General features: G+C 38.8%; 1 protein-coding gene and 1 long non-coding RNA gene across 3 annotated transcripts in view; one reads left to right on the top strand and one right to left on the bottom strand.

The window, feature by feature from the left end:
* Positions 1–660: 660 nt before the first annotated feature.
* The window catches only part of xirp2a (xin actin binding repeat containing 2a), an 84,660-nt gene continuing 57,585 nt past the window's right edge, over positions 661–27,735 (top strand). For both annotated transcript variants that reach the window (XM_017432796.3, XM_017432795.3), the window contains exon 1: positions 661–909. In XM_017432796.3, the coding sequence (XP_017288285.1) occupies positions 718–909 (192 nt within the window). In that variant the 5' untranslated portion in view covers positions 661–717. The remainder of the gene's footprint in view (positions 910–27,735) is intronic.
* Positions 22,439–27,735, bottom strand: part of LOC108245704 — a 541,596-nt gene continuing 536,299 nt past the window's right edge. Inside the window, exon 3 of the long non-coding RNA XR_001808999.3 lies at positions 22,439–22,692. This is a non-coding gene — a long non-coding RNA (uncharacterized LOC108245704). The remainder of the gene's footprint in view (positions 22,693–27,735) is intronic.

The following is a 27,735-nucleotide window of genomic DNA, read 5'->3' as shown; positions in this document are numbered from 1 at the left end:
TTTTTCAATTTTAAGGACAGACGTGTTCTTCGCTAGGCATGTTAGAATACGTCATAAACTTAGTAAATGTACTGCAGTGAAGCAGACGGTAAACCATCTCACAGGTATTTTCATAGAAAACATTACAATTTAAATTAACTACACTGAGTTGTGCACGTTGGCCAAGCTAAATGGCTGCTTCTAACATTAATAACGATGACAGTGAGCTAATTGGCACTAACCCAAGGCGGAATAACTACAAGAGCTAGTTTAATCTAGTGTGAATTAAAATGGAAATTAAGTGCAAGTACCTACTTGTTTTGTATGGAACTAAAAATGAAAGCTCTCGAAGGACAAAGAGCATTTGAGTTAACTTCTTTCTCCTTTACCCTTCTTTACTTTCATGCTGCCACCCTGCATTTCTCCTTTCTCCACTGTCGTCACTCCTCTGGCTCGCAATTTGTATCTCAATTTGCTTTTCTAAGCCCACATGTGAGTTTACATACGCCTCTTTGCGTATGAGTAATTACAGGGCAGAGGAGAGAGAAAAAAGCTTGTGAACTTTTTTCCTCTCTCCTCCTCTTTCCTTCAGAACGCTCAGGAAAATCCCAGAGATCCTCAGACGGACTGGAGCAACATCTTCCTCTCGTCCTGATTCACCTCACACAACCGGTGTCCCTTTGAGCACAAGTCTGAAGGGAAAAGTGGGGGGGGTATACAGTTTCTCTCTCTACAACAATGGAAATTCAATCAGGAAATGGAGAGGCGACCTCGGGCTACGTTTCCTGTGGTCCCTCCAGGACGCAGGTAGTGACATCAGACGATCCGGTGCTCAGAGAAGACCTGCAGGCGGCTAAGAGCATCGAGAGGTTCGACATCCAGCTTGATAACCTGAAGAGGATGTTTGAGAAGCCTGCTGCGACAAGTACAGTAAGTACTGCACTTCTGTCCTTGAGCTTTAATGTGAAATTCTTTCTCTCTCTTTTTGTTTTTTGATATGAAATTACACTTTTCTCTAAGTAAATTGAGCATAATATTAGCACTTTTTACACAACATGTATATGAGTACAGTGAAAAGGTTCTAAAACCTTAAAAAAAATTAAGGCTATGATGGTAGTTATGCTTACCACAATACAAATCTAGTTTTAGAGTGAAAATTGTTCATTTTGTGTGAAATCCAGTTGGTTTCATCTTCTTGTAAAGATTCTGTCAAGTCCATAGTGGTTTATGCTACCTGTCACTACAGCCCATAACAAAATATCACTTCAATTGCTTAGATAATGCTCATTTATCTAGCAACTTTGTTTTTTTTACCATTTTGTTAATTTACAGAACACGTCTCATTTGTGCAAAGCAGAGTGGCCTTCTCTCTTCTGTTTTATTTTTCCATCCCAGCTGGCTACTCTGAGAGGAAAATCTAAGTCTGCTGGAAGTGAAGCATTTCATTATACACATAAAAAAAAATGACCAAGTCTCATGGAGAGATAAAAAAAGGCCTGTATGACCTACTTTTTGCTCCTTCTGTGGTTAGAACTTCAAATCAAATCAGTTTAAATCTTCCCAGGTCTGAGAACTCAGAACATGAAAGCCATTGCGTTCCACAAGAGCCAAATGAATTATGGGCAATGTAGTTGTAAGCAGCAACTGAAGCAGTGCCAACTGGAGGCAAAGATGCACAGCGCTGCGGACATTCGACACCCTGTTATTTAAGGCCTATTTTTGGGTGGCTTTACAGTTAAGCAGGATTTTAAAAATAAACCTGTAATTGCTGTGTCAGCTGCTACTGGAAGCTTCTGTGTCAGAGCAGATACTTGGTGAAGACGTGGCTTTTTGGCGTGAACATCTGGCTCCTAAAATGTAAAGGTTTCGTTATGGTAAAGGAGGCACATAGCCAGGATGAAATAAAAGTACACTTTGATGCTTGGTTTTACTCTTCAGTCCAGCCTTTAAGGTGATCATCTGCCATTTCTTATCAGAAATGTGTTTTGGCTGCAGCAGTGTGACCCCTAACAATCTTAGACAATGAGAGCTCAGTTTTGGTTTTATCTTGGGTGTATTGGTGATTTCTACCTACCTGTACAACAAACCTTTGTCTTACTACTTGTAACATTTAATCAGCTTTCTCATAAACGAAAGATGAGCTATCATTGGGTTGGTTTCAAATTTATTTTGTTAAAAAAAGCAAATAAATAAAGGTCTCTTTTAGAAGGCTAAACAACACTAAAGTAAAGCTAAAGACAAGCACAAACTAGCATGTAACTCAACTCCTAGTTTACTATTCTTTTATCTCACTTCCTGTTTGATTTCGTAGGTCCTGTTTCTTTTTTCACTTTTATTGTCACACCTGGTTTTTGTTTGCTAATTGCTGCGGTGTTCTTAATTTTATTTTACTTTGATGAAGTCCTTCGGCCTTCATCACCTGCCTACTTTGCCCACTATATGTGTCATTCACGAACAAACACACTCTATTGGCTCATAGAAGCATCCAATGGGAGCTCGCTCTACTCCGCCGGAATTTTATACTATCATCTTGTGCTGAAAAATGATGATTTGTAGATATTTTGGTTAACCCAGAAAAAACATTATACAGTATAGCATGCAATATTGCTATATCTTGCATGATCTAACATAATCTGTTAGCGCTTGGCGTATGCATTGTGAATGACTGTCAGCTACTACACACCAAATTTTAGCTCAGTACCTGTAAAATTCCCCACCATTTTTGTGTGGGCTAAGGTTGATTAGCTGTGGCTGCCATCTTGAATTGCATTAAGTACAAAAGTTAACCAGTTGTAGATGTAAACCCAATGACTACATTTTGAAAGTTTAATTAAAATCCATCTAGTGGTTCATGAAACATTTTCCTAAAATCAGAGTTGATTCCAATAGTGAAAAGCAAAATTATTAACTCAAATATTGTGCGACCCATTACTGCTCAGAGTATATGTGGAGAATGACTCTCAGCTGAATTCTAGCCACTTTTGTGTTTGCTAATATTGCTTTGATGTGGCAGCCATCTTGAAATGGGTTAATTCTTTAAATCATAAGTTATTCTTCATAAGTTAATTTGTTTGGACTATAATACATTCTACTACACTACTGTCAAGTTTATAAATTACCTTTATAAATGACCTTCAAATGACGTTTCCATGACCACTTGACTTCTCCATTCAAACATGTTTATGGGTCATAGTCTCCTGCATGAACTAAACAACTCAGTTAGTTTTTCTTGACAGAGGGGAAATCTTAAAATGCTCTGTGTTTATTGCTGATAGACAAAACCCTTGTGACTACCACTTAGCCCTACCTTCACATTTTTATCTTATTTGCTGTATTATCTTTGATCCTGTGATCTTCCTTATTCTTTAAAAAATGGCAGAATTTGCTAACATCTGTGGCAAGCTAAGTAATGGTGCACAGCCTAATGTCATGGTGGAACTTAGGGTAATATATGCCTTGCCTGTTTTTACATTTAAAAAAATTGGAGATAATTGATCATTTAGACTTGTTCAAGGGATGTCCCATTTTGCAGGGGAAGATTTAACCATAATAGTAAATAGACAACATTTATTAGCAATCTTCTTATCTTATTGACAACTCAGAGTGTTTTTACACAACTATTACACACATCACTTTATAGATTGAGGGAAAGTTGGGTTTCAGTGCCTTGCTCAAGGACATTTGTACATGTGGTTTGGGTAAGCCAACCGTCTGATTAACACATGAATTACTCTCCCTCCTGAGCCACAGATGTTCACAAGAACTGCCACTCTTGTGGAATAAAGAGCCAAGTGGACATTAGAAATCTAGATGTAGGACATGCGTCATCATAGAAAATCCCACTCTGATCTTCTACCCCTGTGGACTTTAATGTGTTCATCATCACACTCTATCCTCCTTTACCATTTTTGCTTTATGACCCACAAGAGATACATAAATATTTCATTTTACTCTTATAAAAAGTAACAAGCTGTCCAAAATGTCAGCGTGTCATAAGGCGACATTACAACACATGCTGTATCCTGGCGTTTGTATCATGAATGATTTATGTCTTTCCTTGTAAAAAAAAAAAAAAAAGTTTGTAGTCAGCGTCAGTAGAGGATTCGGGCAATGTTCCCAAACTCCCAGAGAGAGTAGACCAGTACTCTGCAGCCTACTGGGTATAAAACCCGACCTTGTCCCCTGCTCTCTTGTACTGCTGAGCCTATCATTTGATGATGCTCAGTGTTTTTCAGCCTGTGCCTCATTTGGTTTCTTTAAACGGAGAAATGCCACAGAATGTTTCAGCCATAACAATGGCTGATAAGTTCCCAGGTGGTTGCTCAGCTGTGGCCTAAATCCTCAGCGTGAGGAGTGGGAGGAAACAATGTGAGGTTCCAACAATCCTTATTGTGAAGAGGCGCAATTGTTAACCGTGCTTTTCTTCAGCGCTGTGAAGCCAACTGCTCCCCGAGGGACTCTGGCTTGTGTTTACAGCATCTGTCCGACCTTCTGGTCATGACACAGGAAAGAATGTGCATCTTTTGAAGCACGTCAACTCAGAGAAAAATGAGTATACTCAATGCAAACTAATAAAGAGAGCTATATTTCTGTGGCAGATGATTAAAATACAAAAACTCACTGTTACATTATTATTACTTCTTCCTCTTAAAGCCCTATCATTATATTGATTGTGATGGCCACAGTTATCCAATGGGTGGCAGTGTAACATCTTTTGGACTACTAAAAAAAAGATTATGTTAAATGGTTCCTGTGCAAAGAAAATGCTCTAATCAGAAATTTATCACAGTATATACTAATCACCAGTGGTAATTAGGGTTATTTATTTACTATTCTTATGCCAGAGGAAGTCTTAAAATGGCCATTTTTTGTGTCTAATTCCATAATTTGCATAATTGCTGAGGCGTCTTCTGCTGGCATGTTTGACAAATCTTAAACACAGCATAAAAGGGTCTAAAAGGATTTCACACTAGGAGATAAATCCAGTCCCACCTGGGTAACAGGATAACATGCATGGTTTAAGATCGAGGCGGGGCCTTTTTTTAGGTGCAGGACTCATGTTCTCAGGTTTCTGACTGACTGAGGCGTCTACATAAATTCAGACAGACGCACACGAGGTCTGGAATGTTCCCTCGGCTTATTTTCATAAAATGAATCATCACTTTCACCATCTCACTCCTGTGCTTTTGATTGGACTGAAGAGCTCCATGAGGCGTAAATATCTCCTCTATGGAGCTTTCACGATAATGCTCTTAACACTCTGCCTGTTTTTCAAAAGCCAATATCTGATCTAAGAGGCTGTAAATGAAGCAATGCTTTGGGCTTTTTGTACGATTGGACTGCTTTTAAAAGTCACCTTTCTTTAGCTTTTAAGCAGAAGTGTTTCGTAAATCTGTCATATTCAATGATCTCACTTTAAAGTGTTAAATGACAAGCTGGAAGATGAAAAATCAGACTGCCTTTTGGCTAAATGGGGGTCATTTGCTCAAAATTTAAAAAAGGGAGGCTGATCAATATGAAGCACCATATCTAAATGAAGTCAATTAATGTTAAATAAACTAAAAGCCACAATGTGTCTGGGAGAAATTGATCCAGACTCAATGAGGACACCGGCGTCCTCATTAAAGTCCATTGAGCTCGTAAAGATTCCATTAACTCTTCCCTGTCGCCTCGGTTTCACACATTCAAATGTTTTAATGGAGCTGGCAGCGTTGCTAGTTTAGTGTGTAATGATGACTTGTAGCATGCCTCCTTGGAAATGAGAAAAAGCTGCACTGTTATGTGGTTTGGCAGAGCAACACGGCTCTGAAACTTCCAGCTTCATTTGACTCAAACTCATTTCCCTGTCTGGCAGCTTGTTTTGTTTACGGATAGAAACATATGTAAAAATCTGTTCTGTATTGCTGTTATATTTACAACAGGCTCCTGCTTACCATATCCATTGAGTAGCATGTATTCACTCCATCATAAGTTAATCTATTACCATAGCCGGGTAATGAATGCACTTCTTTAGGCTTTTTTTCCATACGGATTTCTGTGTAACTCGTGTTTTTTCTCTCTTTGTCTCTAGCGCAGTTTGACACCAGCAACCTCATTTAAGCATATATGTTCAACAATCAACCAAATATGTCAAGGCGTATACTGTATCAATCATTTATTACAGTGCTATGTCAATGTGAGGGCATGATCATGCCACCTCCATTCTTTGCTGCTCGTCAATGCTGAAGCAAAAAGAAGGAGAAGCTGTACTGAAATAGGTCTCAATAAAAATCCTGTTGGTAATATCTTTAAATAGAGCTGTGAAAATATGAAAATAGGAGCTGCAACCAGTTGCCAAATGCACAGAAATACTATTTGGCTTTAAAATACAAGCTAATCGACAACTGTACAGTTTAAGTTGCACTAGTTAACTAGTAAAGCCAACAGAGCTTCAACTAGTCAACTAATGAACATTTTGGGTATTACTAGTTTGGTAGTAAGGCCAAATTTAGTCACACGAGTCAATGATTTTAACTAAATTTAGTGCAGCTACTTGACTAGTCAACATTTTAGGTGCACTAGTCATCTATTGATAATTTGTAAGCACACTAGTTAACTACTAAGGCCAAAAAAGCTTCAACTAGTGAAGCAGTGAGCATTTTGGTTGAGCCTAAAACTTTCAAACAAGTCAACTAGTGTGACTACAATTGGCCTTGTTAGTTAGTCAACATTTTAGGCACACTAGTCTAATACTTGACATTTTTTTAGGTGCACTAGTTAGCTAGTGAAGACAAAAAGGCGTCAACTCGTCAACTAGTGAGCATTTTAGAGTTCACTAATCGTGTATCTAAATTTTAGATTTCCCTAGTGTGCATGTTTGACTAGTAGGTATAATTTGTATTTACTAGTTAACATGCAGGGGTTTTTGATGCTCACTTGTACGATACAGTTGTTGACTTATTTGGGCTAGGGGTACACTTGTGCATTAAATAGCCTACTAGTTGGGACTTTTGGTCTACTAGTGTGGCAAAATGGCTGATTAGTATGACTTCTGTTGGGCAACAGTGCCAGTAGTTGGCAAAAAATGTTTTAGTAGTAACAGTGTTTGTTGAACTAGTGCACTGAAACGTTAAACCAGAGTAACTAAATGTGCAACTAGTACAATGTAGTCACAAGCTAGAGGGCGAAAAAGACACTTGATATCATGGATATTGAATATATACGCAAACAGTTTGCCATATTCCTTTTGCATTTTTTGTTGTTTTCCCATTTGGACAACTGACACTAGGGCAAAAACAGAGTACCCAAGGTCCAGCAGGGAGGTTTGGGCTGCTCTTAACTTTCAAAGTGGACTTTGTGGTAGGGCTACTCAACATTTCTAAATGGTTGAGAATTTCTAGCTTTTACATTGATATTATCTCAATAATTATACTCACAATAAATATTTAAAACCCAGTCAATCATGAAAAATCTCCAATTGATTGACAGTGACTACAATCTAAAACATAAGTAACATCACTCCAAACTCAGTGAAATATGTAACTAGAACAGATTTGCAATCAGTTGCACTGACAAACACTTCCACTTTCAGTTTTTGTTACTTGCATCAAAGATGTTTTAAGTCACCGATGTCAAGATGTTTTACAGAATTCCAAAGCACAAAATACCTAATACACAAATACATACTCCCCATCAACAGAAGCTTTTGTTTATGTTTTTTTTTTTCAGTGTTGTTTGCTTTGTTAAAGAACATAGGGTGCTGGATTTGCATGGTCCAGGAATTGTTTCTGGCCCTAAAGCCACATTTTAGCTGTGTGTGTTCCAGAGGTTGTAGTCTTGTTTTATTACTTTTAAGCTGCTTCCTGATCAGCCTCAGCACTTCAGCAGCACAGGACTGAGAAGAAGCAACATGTGTCAGGGGATTTAATTTTGAGCCTCAGACCTTTTGTGGAAGGGCATCTAATGAGGGTAGAAATAAATGTTCCTGGAAATTAGGTACCAGGGCCAAAAGGTATGGAGAAGTTAAATAATCTCAAGCTAGTAAGTACATTGTAAAACATATCATTGATGTGTTAAACTGTTGACAGAAACCAGATTTGAAAAAACTGTGAAGGTATAGCATTTTAGTTAGCAGAAATATTAGCTCAAGTTTGAATTTTATTTTGTGCCTAGAAGATGGATGATGGGCACATTATGTTCATCTTTATGGGACATGACTGTAGACAATAAGCTTGATTGAGACATTTATTTCCTTGGAAGTAAATCTAGATGAAATTAGCCCATGATAAATCTAGCCGCTTTTCAAAGGTGCTGTGCACAAACCAATAAGGAGTCGGGGTTTGAATTTCCCCATAGACCCAAACAGCTTCCCTCATTCTTCCAAAATTGCAGGATAGCTTCTGTAACTGACTGTGGCATTTAGCTGAATTCTCGGTATCAAAGTAATTATCTGATAGTTGAGAATACCTATGTGTAGCTGACATTACAGCAGCTCGTTAATGAGTGTAAAAGAGCATTGGGGGGTACTGAACAGCAGGTTCACTGCAAAACAGGAGCCAGCTTTTGGCTGTATTTATTATCCAGGAAGGTAGTGAAAAATTCACAAAGGATTTGGAAGGGATTTGTATAGATGATGAGGGCAGGTAATTATCAGTTTACCACATCCCTGATAAAATGAAGACTGTCTTGCTTTAGGCTTGGGTCAAATTCAGTTCAATATACAATAATAGCTAGTTTGTTCTCCTGCATGAGCTTGGATTACACTCTCACATAATTATAGACTTAAATCCCCTGAATATGACCTAGGCACGCAGAATGCCAGCTGATGTCAGTTCTGTGGTTTGGTTTATATTTGGAGAAGCTGAAAACGGAGCCGGAGGACTAGTCACTTTAGAGTCGTCATGTAAAAATAGTTGTCCCTGGTGATGTTGGTATTGCTCTATGGACATTTAGAGGGAAGGGGAGCCTGATGAAAGAGACTGAAATGTGATTTATATTCAGCGAGCATAGGAGCATATTGTGGAAGTAGACTTCTGAAAGAGGGGCAGGCAGATGGTAATGAAGATGAAGATAGATAGGGAGTGATAGGCATTCAGAGCGAATAAGTGGGGAAGGTGGGAGGGTAAAAAAATCAACGTGAAAAACGAGTTCATATTTTAGTAGGTGAGGTAGGTCAGCACTCTGATTAGCAAATTATATTCATGTTTCAATAATGATTAGCTCCATCAGGGCCCACATTAGAGCTGTACAGTCACTGACACTAAATGTTTTTTCTTTTCTTTTTTTTTCTCCTTCTCAATTTAGTCTGGAGCAAATGTGTTTCAGGTCTGAGTTAAGAGCACTGATAATTACAGGAGAGGAGCCCAGGATACAGAATAAAAAATTGTTACTGGGCACCTCAAAGTTACATTACCAGACACAGAGGACACTTTGAAGATGTATTAAACAGCGTTTCCAGGACTTGACAATGTTTGATAGGGGTCACATTGAGGGTTTGCATAAGGCAGAGTGGTTGTGTCATGTAACTGACTGGTATGTGGAGTGTACAGATGTCAAAGTGGCTTGATGTTGGAACCAGTGGGCATGTGAGGGCATCCACACATGTTGTTACAGCTTCCTGTTGACCAAGACAGACCGCACTAAGACAGGACTATATTGTGCGCCAAATATTACAGATCCCTACAACTGCCATGCAGGCATAGGTATTGGACTCTTTACTCCATGTCTTCACAGCTGACATCATCCAGACTACATATTCACCATCCTATGTATAGGCTCCCATTACCACCACATCAGAGTATTTGAAGAGGTGTCGTAATAAAAAGGCATGATTGGCATTGCATCATTGTGAGTGATAAATTCTTGTTGTGCATTACCAAGTATGATCATTGTCTGTGCATATGCTGGCACCAGTGAGTGCAAACTAATCTGCCAGTGTTTTGGAGATATCAACCAGCGTTACTCCTTGCCTCATGTTGTGGGGAGCCATAGGGTATGGCTTGAAGGCTGGTCGTAATTCAGGGAACCCTAATTGCACATTACTACCCCAGTGACATCTTGTGTCTGCATGTTTAATCCCACCTGAGACAGCACCCTGGTACAGTCTTCAACAAGACAACAACTGTCCTGCCATGCATCATGTTAAGGTCCTCCCATGATTGACCAGGTTCCTCAACCTTTTTCTCATCGAACATGTGTGGAATCAGCTCGGACATCAATTCAGACCTAATTTATTGGATCTCAAAAGCCAGTTTTAAAAGATGTGGGACAACTTACCAAAGGAGGGAACACAACAGCTACATGACTTATTTGTGCTCAAATCACTAGTTATATCTAGGTCTAAGGATACTAACTACTAACATAAGACCAGCATTGTGTCCATACTACCATCTCTATTATCCATTTGATTTAATGTTTCAATACAGTCACATGACTCATATATCCTTGGATATCCTTTATAGGTTGTGTTAGTCACCATTTTCTTTTATAAATTATGTATTTTTGTATGTAACAAACATTAACATAATCTATTTCTGATGGAAACATATTCATAAATGTCTAATTTTAATTTGTGCATACTATCATCTGAAAATGTTGAAAACTTCCAGCCTGCATTATGACCTGTTTATATTTCTGAAAGTTTTCAGTAGTCAGTACACATGGGGAGTTTTAGCAGTCAAGCATTAAAATTCAAAGCCTCTAGATGTCTGTCAGTCAAGCTTTCATTTATTAGCTCCAAACAAGACCTGAATCAAATTTGTCATTTGCAAATGGACCCAGTGAGGCTAACTAAATACCTTGCCTTCCCTTTGATAGCTTCCATCCCAGAGTGTCCCTGAGCAAGGCACTTTTAGTGCTGAAAGTGGTGCACTTGAATTATTGTTTGAAATTGGATTAGGTTTTTGATGCGAACTTAAAGGGCTTTTTTTTGTCAGCAGTCCAGTATGTACTAATGATAGTCTCATTAGCCCAAAGGTAATTTTGCTTTTTCGTACAGTTCTGTTTACTTCTGTTGTGTGTGCATGTGTCATTTCTGTGTTGGTGGTGGTGATTTTACATAATTACCATAAGTATATTTTGCCTACTCAAGCATTTTCACTCACGGATTGTGGAAAATCAAAGTACTGAAGCACTTATAGGAATCAGCCATTTTGTTCATGACACAATTACTGAGCATATGTTTTCCCAGCAGAACTCTGAATAAATACAAGATGTTATTTTTCAAGTTCTACCTCTATACCTGAAGTATTTGTATATGTTAAATACTCTAATAATTTAATCTAATCTAATCTGTTAATCTAATCCCATGTATGTGCAAACATATTTGGCTAATAAAGTGATCCTGATTCTTATTCTCTACATCTATCAGCTAAAATATCACAACTTTCAAGTGCTGAAATTATTCAAATTAAAGTCCAAAATGATTGGACAAAAGTCTTAAACATTGCAAAAATGCCAAACAGAAAAGATGAAAAGTGATGAATCATGAGAACTACAGCTCATTGTTACAACTGAGGTTTGTAGTTCATTAAATCAGTCAAAATAGTACTATACTATCTCAATCAGTTAACATGTTGCTTGTGTGGCTGATAATAGTTAGCCTGGTTACTGGCCGCAATTTTCAAATCCTATTGGTTTACCAACTTACTACTGGAATACAGTGACAGTAAGTCAGGTGTCTTTCCCATAACTGAGTTCTCATTTTTAAAGTAAATGAGACACAACATTAGGCCCTCTAGAGCACACGCGATGACATTGTCAAGACTGCTTATTCAGTCATGCTGGATGGCCATTTGGCTTCATTCCCACTACAGGGAGAGGTGGCCCAAATCCTTTTTTTTTTTTTTTTGCCCAAATGCAACCCATATCTGATTTTTTTATGACTGCCTGAACATGACTAATCCAACTATTTCAAATCCAATCAAGGTCAGTTTCATATGTGGTACTAATTTGAAAACATCTGATGTTTTGCAAAGCGACCTAGGTCTAAACAGTTATGTTGCGATTCATCCAACTTTTACGTCACTGAAGTCAGGTTATGTGGATTGATCCAAGTATTGATATTATCAATACCAATATCATGCAGTTTAAAGCTCAAAACTCCACACATCTTCAACTAATAGAAGTCCAGTTGCTACATTGTTTGTTTTTTCCTTTTCTTTAAATTTGCCATGTTCTGGACGTCAGAGAATCTACACCAACATATGATACCAAGGTCGGTGTGTTGGATTATATTAATATTAGCGTGATGGGATCGATACTTGAGTTTGTTTCTACTTTCAGTACATCATTCCTGTTCCAGAAGTGCAATTCTGCGCTGGAGCAGGGAAGTGGCGAGATCAAATGTAAAGACTGGACGAAACAAGCATGTCAAATAATAATTTATTTGACTCTGATTACACAACATCCGAATTGATACACACATGCTAACATATGTAGTATCCATATTTTTTACGGTAAACAAAACATACTGCATATGACATCTCATCTTCTGCACATGCAGTTTACTTCAGGGCTATAGACTAAAGTAATCTGACACCTCATGCCAAACTTCCAAGTGTAACTTATTGTCAAACATCATCCAGCCCTAAGAGGAAGATGCCAAAACCTCACACTTTAGGATGAAGGCAGTCAGAGACATAGAGGCACATGTGGTGGGTAGCCAGATCCAGATTGGAGTCTGATTTAGGCAACAGGATGACCCACATGGAAAAGGCAATCCATTGTTGAATGGGGGACCGAGAGACAAGTTATCCAGGCTTAAGGAGGGCAGGCCCTACACAGGGGCCCTCATGAGATTGATAGACTGGAGAGTGGATGGCTGGGAACTCAAGGCTGTGGCAGAAACTTTGTCCTGGAAATAGTTATGTTTAATCGACTTCTCAACTCTCCACCAGGTCCCTAACAAAACCAATCTGTGGACCTTGCAAATTCATTCAATTGATAGTACAACATACCTGGCTCACATTTTGTTTTTATTTTAATTGTTCCTCTGACAATTTGTACAGCCTTTTTGCCAAGCATAAAGCAACTATTCAGATTATTTTAGGAGAAAGTTTCTCATTTTTAACAGGTATAACACAACATTACATTAAACTCACAAAGGAAGGTTTCTGAACAACATGATAAATAAACACAGATCACATGATTCTATGATGGAACCCTTTTTGGAGAAACTTAATTCAGTTCTTCCAACATTTTCTTCTAGGCAATGGAACCATGGAAACAAACAAAAAAAGAGTAATTTTCCAATAAACATGTCTGTAAAAAATACATTTTTATGCATGTGATAGGCATGAAAATGCCCAGTTCAGTTGAGACAAAAAGCTGTTCCATACCCCAGTGATGTTTAGGTTGTATAGTTTTTGGAAACCCTGACAAATAGTTGCACATGAGACACTAAAATCAATGGAACGATTACATCTATCAATAGACTGTGACCAACCGAAATAAGCTAACAAGCTACGGTAATAAGTTTGCTTGACCATGTAATTCAGAGAAATTATATTCTTCATCTTCCATTACTTAAATGATTGGTTTGCAGACACTGAAAAACATGTTGAACAGGACAGCAGACAGAAAACAGAAAGCTTTAGGGAACACTGAGTTGGTGAATTCAGTTGGCTAATGATGCATGCATTAAATTGAATGAGCTGGCTTCATTTAAACAACTCCTGTCACTGTTCAAAGTGCTCTTAAAATCTCAATTCCAGATTTTTATTTGGCTCAGTGCAGCCACAAGGTTTAAAATAATGAAAGCTAAATAATATGGTGCACATTTATCAGGCTCAGGAGAGGGGAATGTTGACAGGACAGAACCACAAATGCAGCCAAAGGAAGACTCTTGACTAAATGTTGCATCATGTATCGTGCAAAACCAGCAGGGGACTGGACAAAAACACATCAGCCAAGCTGAATGTGTCAAAACTGCCAGAGAAGTAAATGAGGCAGACGCTGCAATGACCGGAGAAGCAATATGCACTAATGTGCTCTTTGCTCAAATTTCAAGACACAGGGGAGTTCTAATAAGAAAATATTCCTATAGCAGCCTGTGTTGCCTCTATATGCAAGTCATTTAACCTGCTTTGTTTACTTTTTGTCACTGTGTCCTTATTTTTTGTGGCTTCATTTCCTCCACCAGTCTGTTTTGCTGATGTCTGCTGCTTAGCTTTTTGCTGTCACAGTGTCTGCCTGTTTGGGCTGCAGTTAATCCATTCAATCCCAGCTGGCTTTGGTGGGAAAAACTCAAATCACTATTAAAAACCAGACTCTTTTTCTGTTGTTTGCTTCCCATTTTTTATTCCAAACGCAATGCAGCTGTCTATCTATTTGCTTTTTTCTTCTTCTTACTTTCCCTTTTTTCTGTCCCAATCTGTTTCTAGACCATGTCTCTTTTGTGGCCGCGTTTGCCTTTGAGTGCCTGAAATATTGATGTGGGCAGATCACGCCGTGCCTCAGTTTAGTTATAATGAGAACAGTCGATAGAGGTTTGAAGATAAAATAAATTGTTTTCATACATCTTTTTGGTTGTTTAAGGGAATGCTCATTGCAAACAATTCAGACACAAAGGAAAAATCTGGCTGAGAGAGACAAAGAGAGGAAGATGTCAGCTGGAATGACCTTCCAACAATCAGATACATAGTTGTGTAACCATCTGAGTTGTTCACCTACATACAAGAAAAATAAGACAGAGGATGAGAGCCTTGTGATCCAAATAAAGATCTTTTTTCTATGTTTTTTTAAATAGTCCTTCCAACAATAATTGTAGCCCATACTTTTGTTAGAAAGGGATGCAGCTACTGAAGTTAACTATCATATAGTGAACAAGTTTATGGTTCCAGGTGTAAGCTTCTTTATTTGTCTCCCTTGGGAGAAATTTTGCTTGGTTTAAAGAAGCACTGCTGCACAGACAATAAAAACATTCAAGACAATGAAACCACAGAGAACAATAGGACAAATAAAATTGTAACAATAAAAACCTGACAGTAATAAATAATAAAATCAATGTGTGAAAATGCTACATTTCCAAAACAAAAAAGCTGCAAAATTAGCCATATAAGAGACTTAATACTAATATTTGATTTGTTCATTGATAACCTGAATAAATAGAGGGACAAATGAAGGTTCGTACCTGTATCTTTACACAGGGGAATCCTGTGCCTCCTCCCTGAGTTCAGCAGTATATATTTTGTATGTAAGACATGACAGCTGTCAGTTCGAATGTTGTTCGCCTGTGAAATGACATGACTGCCTGGTTAAAAAGCTCCTGGGAGTCAAAACGACTGTGACCCATGAACCTGCCTGCTGTTTTTATTAGATGGTGAATCTGAATTTTGGATTTGACTGTTAACCAGCTGTTGTTACCAGACCGAAGGATGTACTCTATTGTTGTTCTGAAGAAAATTAGCCTTTTGTTTTTGCAAACAGAATAAATGGAGTCTACGTAAAAAGCACTGATGGATTCTGGCACAGATGGTCGCAACTTGTGTCTGCCAGCTCAAGGCACTATCAATATGAACACCAAGGTCACCTGTTGGATGGTTTTATTGTGTATGGACATGGGACTCTGGTCATCAGCTGATCTGGGATTCAGCAGCATCTCAGCTGTCTTACTAGTGTTTATGTGAAGTTTATGGTTGTCGCACCAGTCCACAAACTTGTCCACAGCAGCTCTGTGGGTAGAACTGTTGAAATTCTTGGTGAGCAAGCTGAGAATGATAGTATCATTCAAAAACTTTACAACATGCTGATTTGGCACAGAACTAACACAATCATTTGTATACAAAGTAAATAACAATATTGGTCGGAATCACCCCTGGGGCCAACCGTACTGCTGACCGCTGTGTCTGGAAATGTAGAATTAACTTAATTTGCTGTGGCCTGTCATGTAAAAGGGCATCTGTGAGGGCTTTTTTGTACCATCTGATTAAAAAGGGGTTTACATACATCTGTAATAACTTCCATGGGAATGTGTGACTCAATTGAATTAAAAGAAGAACTAAAGTCAACAAAGAGCAATTGAGCATCTGTACTTGGCTTTTTAAAGTGCTTTATGGTGATGTGCAATAATGTTGATATGGTATCACTTGTGTTGGCAAACTGATATCTGTCTAGTTGTGGCTCTATCAGCACTGAGTGCTTTTATCATGTGTCTCTCTAGTGCTTTAAAAACATTTTTGGTAAGCAGGACAGGCCTAAACCGGAGAGTGTGTTCCAACTACAGAGGGATCACACTCTTAAGCCTCCCTATTCTATTCGGGGGTTCTGGAGAGGAGGGTCCGTCAGATAGTCGAACCTCGGATTCAGGAAGAGCAGTGTGGTTTTCGTCCTGGTCGTGGAACACTGGACCAGCTCTACACCCTCAGCAGGGTCCTTGAGGGTGCATGGGAGTTCGCCCAATCAGTCTACATGTGTTTTGTTGACTTGGAGAAGGCATTTGACCGTGTCCCTCAGAGAATCCTGTGGGGGGGGCTCCGGGAGTATGGGGTACCAGGCCCATTGATACGGGCTGTTAGGTTCCTGTACAACCGGTGTCAGAGCTTGGTCCATCGGACTCGTTTCCGGTGAGAGTTGGACTCCGCCAAGGTTGCCCTTTGTCACCGATTCTGTTCATATTGTTTATGGACAGAATTTCTAGGCACAGCCAAGGTGTCGAGGGGATCCATTTTGGTGACCTGCTTTTTGCAGATGATGTGGTCCTATTGGCTTCATCAGGCCGTGATCTACAGCTTTCGCTGGAGCGGTTCGCAGTTTGTGTGTCAATTGAGAGTTGAAACAACTGGTGCCGAGATAGAGCCAGTTCTTCAGCTAATGTCTTTAAAAAGAAAGTGGACGTATTGTCACTTTTTTCATATGCATGTGTTCAAAAGATTTTTTAATTGAATTTGGGTCAATTAAAATCCTGTCCTTCACATCACATTTTCTAAGATAGCCCAAGTGAGTCTCTGTCAAACATTTTTGTACATATATCAGTGGGCTCGCAGTGCAATTACAGAAGTTGTTTTGGGAGAATTTTTAAAAGTTTAATTTCCTTATCAATGTCAGAACCTGTAAAAGTGAATGAGGTATCCCGGACAAGCCCCCAATTTATATCACCTCTTTCATTAAGCTCACCATTCTGCTGTTTTTTACTCCTACTGCTTAAACTTTAATTAGTTTTACAGTTTAAATGCATATATATATACATTTTAATATACATTTTAAATTAGAGTAAGATTTAAATAGCCAAACTCTAGTGGTACACTTGTGAACACAATGTGTTCAAATCATAACTGTCAACCAACACTGTTGGAGGAGAAAGAAAGTCGAAAGCCTCATTCAGCAGCCATATGCACTCATTTCCTGTTTTTTCCCCATAACTGATATGGCTGCACAAATAGATTCAGCTTTGAATTTACCTCATACCTGCATGGCACATAAAATCTCTCTCCTGATAATGGGCTATAGAGTAATCCATCATATTTGACAAGAAACCTGGGTTTATTTCCGACAAAGTTTTGTCTTTTAAAACTTTGAGTTCATAATGCTGAAACTGAGTGCATTATTGTTATATTGTTTTGTACTGCTCACAGTCAATCACATGATGCCTAATGGAAGAAAATTACTTATAAAATAGGTGATGAAAGTCGTTATTTAAAAGTTTATGGAATCTGAATTTTTTTTATTTCTTTTTTTAATTCATGTAGATCATAGCTGTAGATTTTTTGTCTTTACAATATTTCAGTATATATATTGAAATGTTGTACCTATGTTGTTGTTGAAACATAGCAGGGAGCATATTTAAATCATTTCAGTAATTGTAAACCAGTAATACATTGTAGATAAAAGTAAATGGGCTGCATCATGTAAATTAATCTTATTAGATCTTTTTTTTGTGCAAATCAGTGTCTCTTTGCAATAGCTGTCTTTCAATACAACAATTACCTCTCATAATTAACTAAGCCCCTCACGCAGGCAGTAATTCACTCACCCATCTACTTATTCATACCAGAGGTGGAGGCAGTCTCAAATCTACAGCCAGATACAACCTCTGTGGCTATGTGCCTAGCCTTGATCAGATACTTCAGATATTATTGTAATAGATGATAAAAAATCCGATTTTTTTGGTCAAGTGTCTTTTATCTTGAGTTTTTACCATTTAATTAAAAAATGTCTGTATTCTGGACCAGCAGCACATTATAACAGTGATAACAGAGCAGCAAGTATAAAAGATGCCAATGAGGCCATCCAGTCATAAAGTTGCAATAAAAAGAAACTAAGATTACATAAGAAAAAGGTCAGGGTAAAAAAGACTGGACTTTAACACAACATCTGTTATTTTACTGTATTTGGTCAAGAAAAAACATGATTGTGTGGTTAAAAAAAACATGACACCAAACCAAATGGTCAGTTGAACAGAGGGGTCTGTTATTTGGTTCTTGTTTTGACAATATAACTAAAAGTAATCAAAGAGCGCAAACCACCTCCAAGGCCATAGTGTCATTAAAAAATAGTTAGATCCAGATCACCACCAAAATTTAATCCATTGTTTTTTGTGATAACCCCAAAATTCCTTAAAAATGTCATAGAAGTCTGTACATTAGTTTTTAAATTACATTGCAAAACACACAAAAAAAATTAACAAACAAACACACCACCACTGCAAACATAACCTACACCTTGACAGAGGTAACAGAGGGGTCCTCTGTGACTTTGAAATTAATTGGGGTAATTTTTGACCCATGAGGTGTCTAGCTGTGCAGTTTAACATTCCTACCTTACATAGTTGCAGAGTTAGAGCACAGGATCCCCTGTGACCTTGACCTTTGACCTTGTGACCACCACCAAAATTTAATCATTTGGTTGTTATGACAACTCCCAACATTTCCTTAAGATTTAATCAAAATCTGTTTATTAGCCTTTAAGTAATTTTGCTAACAGATGGATGGACAAATCAACCAACACTACTGAAAACATAAGCTTCTTAGCAGAGGCAGTTAGATGTGATGTTGAACTTTCTGTTAGCCATGATTTGATTTTTTGACAGTAACCATGCCGATCATAACCATTTTAAAGTAAAGTGCACCCTTTTTCTTATACTTGGTTGGTGGTGAAGGTGGGCGCAGAGGAGTCCTAGCTGGAAAATCAATGTTCTGTCATGACTGACCTCATGAGTGAAGCAACCCCATGAGTATCAGACGGTCAAGGTTCTGTAAACAGGACTTTTTGGTTATTGAAAACTGAAATTTGGTCAGATTTCTGTGGCAAAAAGGTTGCGTAATTATTGACCAAATGGTTGCTGCACCAAAAGCCTTGAATCTTATTTTATTTTTTTCACAAATTACATTTTTAGTCTTCTGAATTTCATGTTTTCCGCAACAGTTTCAGATTAGATCAGCACAGCATTTAATATTCTCATAAGGGGTTTAAAACTGTTTGTAAGTCATGTATAAATAAAAAATATCTTTCAGTCTTTTTGTAAAATTTAGAACCTGCTTTTTATGTAAGTAAAAACAGTCCTTCTATTTGTAAAATTAAATGCTTCACGTATAAAATTAAAACTTATACTGGATTTCATAATTTTTACATGAAAAAAATTTCATAACTATTACATTGTAATGTCAATGTGTCCTGTGTGACTAACCAATGATGATGATGATGATGATGATCAGGACACTGCAGTTTCTTGTATCAGTTCTTTTGTTTACTTTTTTTGTTTTCCCTGGTATTTCTGCAGCCTTCATAAGTCAGAGTGTTGAGACAGAATACTGAAGGTAAAACTGTAGGAAATCAGCTGAAGGAAATGGGATTTTCAATCAGAAAAACCCAAATGGAGATTATGGTGGACCTTTAGTTTTGTGCAAGAAAACAGAAAGATGACTGAGAAGAAAAGCATCACTTTTCTTCAGTTGCTGGTAACATGGAACTGTATGTCAGCTAAAGGACATGGAAAGATAACAGCTATTACCTCTACAGATGGATGTTCACATTTTGGACATTTAAGGTCCCAAATGCAGCCTGACAAATGACGCAACAAATAAAGTTTTGTTATTAACAACACTTCTGTTTTCATACATTTTCATGTAAAAGGGCATCTGTGAGGGCTTTTTTGTAAATTTGTTATTTTCTCAAGCTTGTTAAAGCTCCCACTGAGCCACTGAGGACATTAAAGACATTATGAAACTGTTTTTTACAAGCTAATTAGGTATTCCTGTGACTTGGTGTTCTGACCCTTTTTGAGCAAAATGGCTTTAATTCCTCACAAACATGTTTTTTTTTTTGTTTTGTTTTTTTGTTTTTTCACAGTCCCTTCTTTCAGCTCAGAATTACACTAATTACTTACCTAATTAGGCAACTTTATGGGTCTGCAATTTTAGACTCAATGTAAAACTTAGCAAATACAAAATACACCCAACATCTTCTAGTTGTATTAGTTCTTTACAAATGTATTACTTTAGCCAGATAAGTGATATTGTGCATTCCTTTAAGATACTTTTAATTACTTGGTTCTCTTCTCTACTTGATTTAAGATGATCAGACATCCTGTCTGGGTTTAATTGAAGTTAGTTCTTTTTTTAACAATTCTTAATGTCTGGCAGGCATTCTAGTAAATCTGACTATTTTTGAAACTCTGAGTCCTTAATGAAACAGAACAGCTGGCTGTTATCTGCATTAATGTGGTAACAGATGTTGCTGAATGTACAAACAATGTACAAAAATAGAACTGTCCCCAAAACAGAACCCTGAGGTACCCCATATATTAGGTCATTAGTATAAGCTGCATAATCTGGTTTACATAAACTCTGACACTCCTGTCAGAAACATACAATCTGAACCATTCTAGAACAATATCCAAACTCTGAATAAAATCATGAAATCTTTTGATTAAAGTGCTGTGCCAAAGGGTTAAACTTACAGGTTCTTTATCCAAGCATTCATTTTTTTCCACACTTTTGCTTAGGTCGGGTCAAAACGGGAACAGATTCAGTCATCCCTCTCCCTAGTGAGACTTTCTAGCTTGTTCCAAGAGATTCTTAGGCCAGAGAAGATATATAGTCTGTCCTTCAAGTTATGGGTCTACCCAGGGGTCTCCTCCCAGTGGAACACGCCTGGAACACCTGCAGAGGAAGTCTCCCAGAAGGTATCCTAATCAGATGCCTGAACCACCCCTAGCTGACTCCGTTTGATGTAAAGGAGCAGCAGTTCAACTCTCAAGTTCCCCCAAATGACGGCGCTCCTAACTCTATGTTTTAGGCTGATGGTATGCACCCCCAAACCATCAGAGAGGCTGGGTTTGAACTGTGTGCTGATAGCAAGCTGAATGATCCACCTCCTTTTTAGTACAGAGGACATGGCATTCATGGTTTCCAAAAAGAATGTCAAATTTTGATTTATCTGACTTCAAAACCTCTGTGCCTCAGTCCATTTTAAATCAGCTTTGGTCCAGAGAAGACACTGTGTTTCTGGACGGTGTTCACATCTGGCTTCTTAGCCTGATAGAGCTTTCAGCAGCATTAGTACAGTGAACTGTGTTTACAGACAGTGATGTGTGCAAGTGTTCCTGAGTCCATGCAGTGATGACCTTTTTTTAATGCAGTGCCCTCTGAGGGCCGAAAATCATGGCCATCCAATTTTGAGTTTCAGTCACAAAGATTTCTCTGTCAAGGTAAGTAGAGCAGGACTGGTGGCACTGGAGACATGGCAGGTTATGCCGGCTGCGCAGGAGATGCCGGAGGTTTTGCCAGAGCCCAGGAGGGCGTGAAACCCAGGGCGAAGTCCCTCCTGGCTCCTCCGAGGATCTCTCCCATCCCCAAGGACTTCTCCATCCCGGAATGGCGAGCTGCCTCTAGCAGGACGTCTCCACATGGCAGTACTTGCGTACTACGATGTGGAGTCAGAAGAAAACCTCCCGAGAGAGGTCTGCCAGCGAAAATTCTGCTGCCTGGTCCATGGTTGGTCAGTTTCTTCTGACAAGGTAAATAGAGCAGGACCAAACGGCAGCAGGCAGTTTAGAAGATTTGAATGTGAATACCCAGCATGAGCAACACAACGCAAGAAACTGACACCAGTGAATGAAGGAGGGGTGATTAAATAATGAGTGATTGGCTGGATTAAAAACAGGTGCAGGAAAGGAGCAAGGCAGCAGGGGCAAGGGAGAACAGAAAACCCAAAACTGACACCAAAAGTGCAGACTATGACATTCTCTAGACTTTTGAAATCTTTTGATGATATTATGAACTGTAGATAATGGGAGTTTTCCCATCAATTTTGAGTTTTCCCAATTGTCCATTAAGCATACCTGCCAACATTTAAAAATTGAAAAGAGGGATAGGTGTGCGTGAGAGCGAGCGCCAACGGAGTGAAGCGTAGCTAGGGGGGTCCGGGGGCATGCCCCCACGGGAAAATTTTTTAAAACAGCAGTTGAAAAGTGCTATTTCCTGCATTTTGGAGCTAGAATTTTAAAAAAAGAGAGTTGCTTGTGGGTCACTTTTATGCCATGAAAAATTGAACACCCCACTATATACAACTAGTACTATGTACTGAAGTAAGATTTTAAAATCATGCTGTAAACTATCAACCTATTGTGTAAGATGTGTATAAGAAAAATAGACTGATAACAACTTCACCAACACATTTACTTTGTACTATAGTTTATTTCTTCTTAAAATGGACTCAAAAATAACAGCTCATGGTCAAACACAGCTATACAGATAAACACATAGCACCAAGACTAAGAATTTTACAAAAAAAAGCAGGCTTTATTTATTTAGTCATGTTGTGGTGAAACAAAGTCCCCATCACCCCAACACTCGTACAATTTTTGCATAAAAAACACCTCAATATATCACCAAATGTCCATACTGTATGCATGCTAAGTTTCATATTTCTTTTCTGTGTGCACTTACTTTCTGTTTGATCCTAACAAAATCACTCTTCCATGGCAAAAACCACGATAGTTTCACTTTTCAAAAAGTTTTCTATTCACTCTGCTCACTCAGCTGAAAATCAGTGGTGGCGCAGGCGCATTATTGAGCCAAGCCAGACTGACTGGCTGCTTGCTCATTAATATTCATGAGGCACTCAGCCCAGGCAATGTGCTGCCGCCTAGTGGAGATATTGGTGTTAACAAAAACAAAAAAGTTTGACAGCTGTCAAAATCGGGATATTTGGCTATCCCCCGGCACCTAAGGCGGGATGCGGGTCAGGGGGGCTGAAAATCAGGACTATCCCGCCCAAATCGGGTGAGCTGGCAGGTATGCATTAAGGACCATTATTCTGACATTGTTCCAATATTTTTAAATTAAAAATTAAAAATAACATTTTTGCAGACTCGTAAACCTCTGCCCATCTTTACTTCTGAGAGATTCAGCCTATAAAATGTTCTTTTTATACACATACCTCTTACTGATCTCCGGCCAATTAATTACAGTTAATGATTTACAAAAAGCTCCTCCAGCTCTTTATTCCATCCATCCATCCATTGTCTTCCGCTTATCTGGGGTCGGGTCGCGGGGGTAGCAGCCTAAGCAGGGAGACCCAGACTTCCCTCTCCCCAGCCACTTGGGCCAGCTCCTCCGGGGGAATCCCAAGGTGTTCCCAGGCCAGCCGAGAAACATAGTCCCTCCAGCTTGTCCTGGGTCTTCCCCTGGGCCTCCTCCCGGTGGGACGTGCCCGGAAGACCTCACCAGGGAGGCGTCCAGGAGGCATCCTCACCAGATGCCCGAGCCACCTCAACAGGCCCCTCTCGACGTGGAGGAGCAGCGGCTCTACTCTGAGTCCCTCCCGGATAACCGAGCTTCTCACCCTATCTCAGCGCCTGCTTCACTGCAGATGCTGCACCAATCCACCTGTCGATCTCCCGCTCCATTTTTCCCTCATTCGTGAACAAGACAAGCTCTTTATTTGTACCACTTATTTTTACAGCCTTTTGTTGTCCTTCCCAATTTTTTAAGATGTGTTGCTGCCATCCAATTGAAATTGTCTTATGTTTTTTTCTTAGTTTCTTAGTTTATATGCTTAATATGTGACTATAGTCCATTGTGAATAAAATATGGGTTTGCAAATCATTGCATTTTGTTTTTACTTACATTTTACACAATGTAACAACCTTTTTGGAATTGGGGTTGCAGACGGACCAGTAAATCAAGAACTTGGCCTTTTGGCTCAGCTCCTTCTTCACAACGACTGTTTGGAGCAACACCCTTTTTACTGCAAATGAGGCCTTGATCCGTTAGTCCATCTCCTGCTTCATCTTGTCAATCACTCCTGAACAAGACTCACAGATACTTAAACTCCTTGAAGGCAAAGATTCATCTCTAACTCAGTGAGTGGAATGCACTTTTTGAAAAACAGACTGAGTTGTGGTTGAGACTACCCTGCCAGGTAGACATTTTTTAAGACTAAGACAAATACAACTTTATAGATTACAATTTGTATATCTATCATGTCGAACACACCAATGTGCACTGTGTGATTTCTACTGAACAGTGTTTAATAGATATTTCCGAGTCTGCTGCTGTAACTTACAAGTTGCAATGAAGCAAACAAAAAACTGAAGCTTCAGATGGATTTTTGCAGCTTTTTTCTTCTTGTTTGGAATGACTACTAAGACCTGTGGGTTAATGCAGTGACTTGGAGAGGGTCAGAAGACTGTTTGCCTCAGTCTGAAAAAGTGATTTGTTTTCTGTAACTCAGTCCTGTGAGTCATGTTTGAATGCAACCACTCGTGTGCCATGCCAGCAAACACATAAGGCAGCTTTCACAGCGAGGAGCCGTGTGAGCTGTTAGAAGGAGTGTGCATGCAGCTGAACTGTATGTGTAAACACGCTGTGTGTGCTCTCATATGCCCATTCATTCATGCATACAGAGTTTGCTGATAAAGGAATCTTGTCATTTAAATAGAAGCAGCCAAACAGTGAGTCGTGTGTTTTCGAAGAACTGCTTTGAAGGGTATTTCATCTGCGGCTAGAACATTTCTGAAGAAAATTTTGAAAGGTTTTAAAGAAGCTGCTGTCCAGAATTCCAACAATAGTTCTGAGCTAAGAAAAATATGCCACTATTTTGATGTATTAACAGTACTCAAGAGAGAGAACTAAGAAAAAAAATACGTTAGATGTTAAAGCTGCTCCCACTGGTTCACTATGGTCACCACAATCGCTATATACCTGTGTCTCTCATTTCCTGATAGCAAACTTAAGAGATACAGACAGAAACAGACTGAAAAGTAAGCAAACAAGTAGTCGCTATGTGAAAACTATAAGCTTTATCTTAAAAATTCTTATAACATGACCATCAGAAGACTTTGATGCTTGCTGGTGTGAATTTTAATGTTTCTACAGTGTTTTATCTAGGATATATGACGAGTTAAATAGACCCTTAACTTTCAATTTTCCAGCTAAAATAAAATTGAAAGCAATCGAAGATTGGGTGAGCACACTCAGCACCTTAGAGGGATTTATAAAAAAAAGTTCTATAGCAGTCAGAGACACACTTGGTGAAACAACAACAAAAATGCCTATGTTTTGATGTATAATTTGTACATGTATTAAAAAATTGTGGGAGTAAGGAGTTTTTTGCAGAGGATTTGAACATTTTAGCTGCTTTAACTAGTTAATGTGACATTATCAACTGTCAATTGAAAAGGAACTCCAAAAAATCATAAACTTTAAAAAGTGATTATGTAAAAAACAAAAGATATCAGAGTGCTGGTTCAGTCATATAAAGTCCAACTTTCTGTGACCTGCTAAAACTTTGAATGATGTGTCTACTGAGAATTATGTCCATGTTATAGAGCTCCAAAGAGGGCTCGGTTTTCTTACCTGTTATGCCAATATCCCATTGTTCTCTGTGGGGAAATTTCTCAGATTGTTTTGCAAATTTTGTTTGCTAGTCATAGCACAGTGTTACCAATCAAGCTGCACATTTTAATGTACGATTTGCATTTTCTTTTAAGCTGCAGGTGTCAAAATGGACAAAACCGATGAAAACAAAATAGCAATAAGGAAAATACCAGGAGCACATGTGCTGCAGAGGGCAGAGAGAGAGTTTCTTCCTGCTGGCTGAAATGGAGGCCTTTGTAGATGTCAGGAGCTCTGGTCCCAGGTGTGATTGGCACAAACCTGCCTGCCACTCACCTCCGAGACAATCAGGATAACAAGCATCCTGCAGACACACTTAAACAGCACAGAGAGCTGTCACAACACAGAGAACCACAATGAAAACAAAAAGGACGAAAAAAGAAAACTAACGACAAAAGGCAACGTGATTTGGAAGAGTAGGGAAAGCTGGTGAGGCTAATGAGAAGACAACGGTGTTGTAAGGGTGGGGGGGCAGTGTGCTGTCTAGTACATCCAGCTGAAGTAGACAACCTCTATCCTCTAATACGTGCCATGTTATGTGCCATGTGATTCTGAACTAGTGAGCCTCGCTCATTTAAACACCTGCTGTAGCTGCACCGACTCCTGCAAAATCCCTCGGAGCAGTTCCTGAGCCATTCGACTTCAAAGGAGTCAGGTGAAGTACAGACAGACAGCAGCTCCTGCAGTAGGTTTAGCAAGACGTGGAATTCTATTCATACTCCCAATAACCATATGCATTTAGTCAATATGTCTTCACAAATTCAGTCAAATTCAGGTCATGGCTTTAGCCTAAATGAAGGTCAGCCTTTAAATGCAACATGAATAGTAATGACTACCAACATCACACTGCTGAAAAGTCGAGGCACATTCTTTGAGTGAGGCATTTATGATTTGATGTGTGACCAATGGATCCAATCACTACCAGAGAAATGGTAAATTTTCACAAGTGAACTTGTGTGGCTGGTATTTTCACCTCTTCAGTTTTTCTGCCTGTGTTTTTGTTTAAAGGAAAATAGGGTTTAGAACAATGACATAAATTTAGCACAAGAAGTAAGGAAATGTCATATTTAATACAAGTCTTGTAAAGGGTTCGGGCCACTGGGCTGAGAAACTCCACACAGAAGCAGAGGTAAGTGAAACTGGTTTAATTTTGAAAAGCACAGGAAGTTTTGAGCAAGCTTGCCTACAGGAAGGAAATGAAGTGTTTGTGGTTCCACAGGAGAGTATATTTCCAGAACCTTATTAGTAGCTTGGTGGTCAATGCCAAGGTCTTGTAATCCTGAGGCTGCAGGTTTTGAGGAATAGCCATATTTGTGTTGGATAAGGTTGTCTTGATGTGGTGGCCATTTTTTTTTTTTTGCAAACTTTATTTATTTGGTTTTTAACAAGAATTGCATAGCCATACAATTGCAATGCGATACATATAAAACAAGCCATACAATTCCCTTAAGTTAAACGAAAAGAACAAAAACAAACACCAAACAGAAAAAAAAAAAACAAATACAGCAGAACAAAACAACTTCCAATCACTTCCAGAATTTGAACTAAATAAAATTAAGAAGTATTCTGACATACCTAAAAAAAAAAACCCGTTTGCACTCAGGAAAGTAAATATATAGCAATAAGAAAGGGAAGAACCAAGAGAAAGGACGCAGGATGAGCAGATAAGTACATACCCAAAGAATTAGACTGGGACAGAGTGAAAATTAATTTGATCAACCAATCGTAGTAATGGTTGCCAGATTCCTGCAAATTTGTCAGAAGAACCCCGTAGTGACATCCTAATCTTCTCAAGCCTAAGAAAATAAACAGTATCCCTCAACCAATGTATAAAAGAAGGAGGTTGTGGTGATTTCCATTTAAGAAGAATTATCCTCCTTGCAATAATGGTCATAAAGGCTAAAGAATTTTCTTGGGAAGAGGATAAAGGAGATGGCCCCGA

This window comes from Kryptolebias marmoratus, linkage group LG23 (genome assembly GCF_001649575.2).
Source record: "Kryptolebias marmoratus isolate JLee-2015 linkage group LG23, ASM164957v2, whole genome shotgun sequence".
Classification (NCBI taxonomy): Eukaryota; Metazoa; Chordata; class Actinopteri; order Cyprinodontiformes; family Rivulidae; genus Kryptolebias; species Kryptolebias marmoratus.
This window is presented reverse-complemented; position numbering and strand designations above follow the sequence as displayed.